This window comes from Triticum dicoccoides, chromosome 5A, assembly GCF_002162155.2.
Source record: "Triticum dicoccoides isolate Atlit2015 ecotype Zavitan chromosome 5A, WEW_v2.0, whole genome shotgun sequence".
NCBI lineage: Eukaryota > Viridiplantae > Streptophyta > Magnoliopsida > Poales > Poaceae > Triticum > Triticum dicoccoides.
In genome coordinates this window covers 656,966,840-656,970,038 of record NC_041388.1, presented here as the reverse complement: position 1 = coordinate 656,970,038, position 3,199 = coordinate 656,966,840, and the positions used below count along the sequence as shown (strand labels likewise).

General features: G+C 54.3%; 1 protein-coding gene across 1 annotated transcript; it reads right to left on the bottom strand.

The window, feature by feature from the left end:
* Positions 1-490: 490 nt before the first annotated feature.
* On the bottom strand, positions 491-1,379 carry LOC119303810 (actin-depolymerizing factor 3-like). The gene is made up of 2 exons (XM_037580960.1): positions 1,188-1,379; positions 491-1,089 (listed from the first exon to the last, which is right to left on the bottom strand). Exons 1-2 carry the CDS (start codon positions 1,362-1,364, stop codon positions 664-666), a joined length of 603 nt encoding a protein of 200 aa, XP_037436857.1. The 5' UTR covers positions 1,365-1,379; the 3' UTR covers positions 491-663.
* Positions 1,380-3,199: the final 1,820 nt, after the last annotated feature.

The window sequence follows — 3,199 nt, the reverse complement described above, 5'->3', positions numbered from 1 at the left end:
TAGACCGGCCAAGGTTTCCTCCGGACCCTAAATACACCACGAGCGCTCACCACCACCGAAGCTGGCAAACGCAAGCCATCGGGACATCAAGAGAGGCAGCGGGACAAAGAGGAACCTCCAGATTTAACACAATAGAGCACCGTGTCGTGGCCGGCTCCACCAACGACCCGCCGCCCGCACAGCCGAGCACACTGTCCAACGTCTCCTGCATACGTCGCCTCGCCGGCAGGGCCACCGCCCCATGAACCGATAGGCCTCTAATGCGAGTCTCTGGTCCGCACACCGTCGAGATCGATCCGAGTGCCGAGATTCTCGCCACCACCTTCTCCGACGCCCATGCGGGCTTTCCTGGCAACCGTCTCCGGTGGCGACGAGGAAGAAAAAAAGACGGGGAGGGCCTAATCGCCCCGAGTCTCCCGAGGGGCGCTGAGAGGGCCATGTATCGCTTTAACCGGATATTTTGTCGGTTTCGAGAGCGGAAAAAGATCTATTGCTGTCATTATAAGTTTCTTTTCTGGTAAGGAATAGATCAAGCACTCAATTATCAATCTCGAGGAAGTAAAAAGGAAAACCCAATCATTCACAAACCACTACACATGGAAAAACATTATTTGGATCCAGGCGCCGACCGATCGTGCGCGCGTACGGGATGGATTAGCTTAATTAGGTGGTGTAGTCCTTGAGGATGTTGAGGGTGAGCTCGCTGGCGTCGGTGGCCTGCACGTCGATCTGCACGCCGTCCAGCTCCTTCTTGAGCCCCTCCGTGGAGCTGGCATACAGCATCTTGTTCCTCGCGTCCGCAGACTCCGGCGACCAGTGGATGAAGAAGATCTTGCTCCGCGGCGTGTCCCCCGCCGAGTCCTCGGACACGAAGTCCAGGTCGTACACCGCGTAGCGGCAGTCATCGGCGGGCATCGCCGCCGCCAGGTCGTCGAAGGTGGCGTCGAGGGCGCCCACCTTGTCCACCACCACCTGCTGCGCGTCGTCGTCCATCTTGTACACCACGAACCGGTGCTTGCGCTCCGCCCGCAGCTCCTGGAACACCTTCACGCACTCCTCATTCACCGCCACCCCGGAGACAGAGTTCGCCTGCGCACACAACCAAATTCCACCAAGATTATTCACGAACGAACATCTCAAACTGACCAAGAAAAGGAAGGAGCAGAGCAGGTCGTAATGGCACTCACCATTGTTGATGGATCCGGAGGTTGGCCCGAGGAGAAATCCGTGTGCTGATGCTGAGACGGGAACTGGTAGCTGGATTGAAAGCTGATGGTTGGGTGTGATGAGTGTTGTTGATTTAGCAGTGTCTGGTGTGGTGATTTTATAGGAGGGCCGTGACCATGTCGGCGAGATAAAGTCATGGAGGTGGACACGTACGTACGTGTGGGCGCTGCGACGTCGCGGTCGACATGGATGGTGCCGACTGTTCTGGACGGGTGGATGAGGGAGGAGGAAGAGGAATCATTGGAGTGCTGTGAGTCACGCCGAATAGTCTAAACGAGGGAAGTCGACGGTGTGGTGGGTGTGTGGCCAGTTCTGTTCCGCTGGCGTGGTCGGCAGGGTGAGGGGTGTGTCCGTCGGATTGGCTTTATCCTTATTCGGTGCGGATCAGCAGTGGGAGTAAACAGTCGATCGATTCTTATTCGGTGCAGATCAGCAGTGGCGTGCGGATCTGATCTCTGTCGCCGCATGCACCTGTCGGGCAAGCAGAGTCCAATGTCCAGGGCTCCTTTGATTCAAAAGAATTGTATAGGATTTTTTAGAGGATTTGAACCCTTAGAATTTTTCTTGTGATACTCGTTTGATTCGTAGGATTGAAATTCTTAGGAATTTTTTTTCATAGGATTCATTTATACTACATTTTAAAGGAAAATTTCCATCCACTTAAACCTCTTTATAGAATTTCTTTGTTTTTCCTGCGCTATCAAACATTCTTTCAAATCCTGTAGGATATTATGAGACATGTCATCCTATTTCTGCATTTTTTCTATTTCTTTATTTTAACAATCCTACGGATCAAAGAGGCCCTCATTTTGAATATGCAGGTGAATGGGTGAACCGATTGTGTGTGTGTTTACAAAATGTGTGAGCAAGGCATCTCCGGCATCACCGCATCAGGAACGTGAACAGCAAAAAGAAAAGGGCAATGATAGGCGCCGGTGTACTGTCCCAAATTTCGGCCGGTCTTAGGCTAACTCCATCGCGCGATCTTAAATGGACGTTCGTTTTGTCCGATATCTGTCCGTTTGGGTAGAGTAATGGGGACGGGTCCGTGCGTGTCCTGAAATGCGGTGGCCGTGCGCCCAGCGCGCGGCCGCATCCGTTTGCCTCATCCTGTCCGCGTCTATTTTAAAAAAGAGCAACGTTTCAAATGCCAAGCCCTAGTTCATCAGGCCAGCGGCCCCAGTTCATCACGCCGGCAACAGAGCTAGCAGCCTACACGTCCATCGTCGGCAACTCAGCCAGCGGCCGGCAACACATACAGCCTCCAAAATAAATAGTTGTCCTCGCTGGCAACACAGTCGGCGGCCGGCAACACAGCCGGCCTCCAAAATGAATCTTTTTCTCGCCGGCACACAGCCAGCGGCCCAGCGGGTGGGCGGCACCCATGCCAGCCTCCAAAAAGAACGGCCACGGCCGATCAGACGACCTAGTTCAGGTCGTCGGCGTCGAGCATCTCCTTCTGTCTGGCCTCGAACCAGGCTCTCGTCTTCTCGCTCATCTTGGACAAGTCCACGCTCATGATCGCAAGGGCCACCTCCTTCGCTTTGGTGGCGGCATTGGTGGCATCGATGTCAAGTTGCCTCTGTCTGGCCTTGACATTGTCAGCCTCCATGTCGAGCTGCCTTTGCCGGGCCGCCTCCTCCATGTCGAGCTGCCTTTGCCGGTCCGCCTCCTCCATGTCGATCTTCCTCCTCTTGGCCGCCTCCTCCATCTCAAACTTCTTCCTTTGAAGGTCTAGGTATTGCTTCATTTGCTTGTCCTTGCTTTGCCGCTCACTAGTGCAGAACCGGACAATAGCACCGGTTCGTAAGGCCCTTTAGTTCCGGTTTGGTAACCGGCGCTAAAATGTAGGCACTAAAGCCCCCCCCCCTTTTAGTACTGGTTCAGCATGAACCGGTGCTAAAGGGCAACCACGTGGCACGAGCCAGCTTCGGGGGCAGGGAGCTCTTTAGTACCAGTTGGTGTCACCAAC

Bases quoted from the DNA above. Each gene is read 5' to 3' on its own strand.
- LOC119303810 (XM_037580960.1), bottom strand. From the start codon at position 1,364: ATGACTTTATCTCGCCGACATGGTCACGGCCCTCCTATAAAATCACCA. The intron at 1,090-1,187 runs GTGAGTGCCATT...TTGTGTGCGCAG, and splicing joins CTCCGGATCCATCAACAATG to GCGAACTCTGTCTCCGGGGT.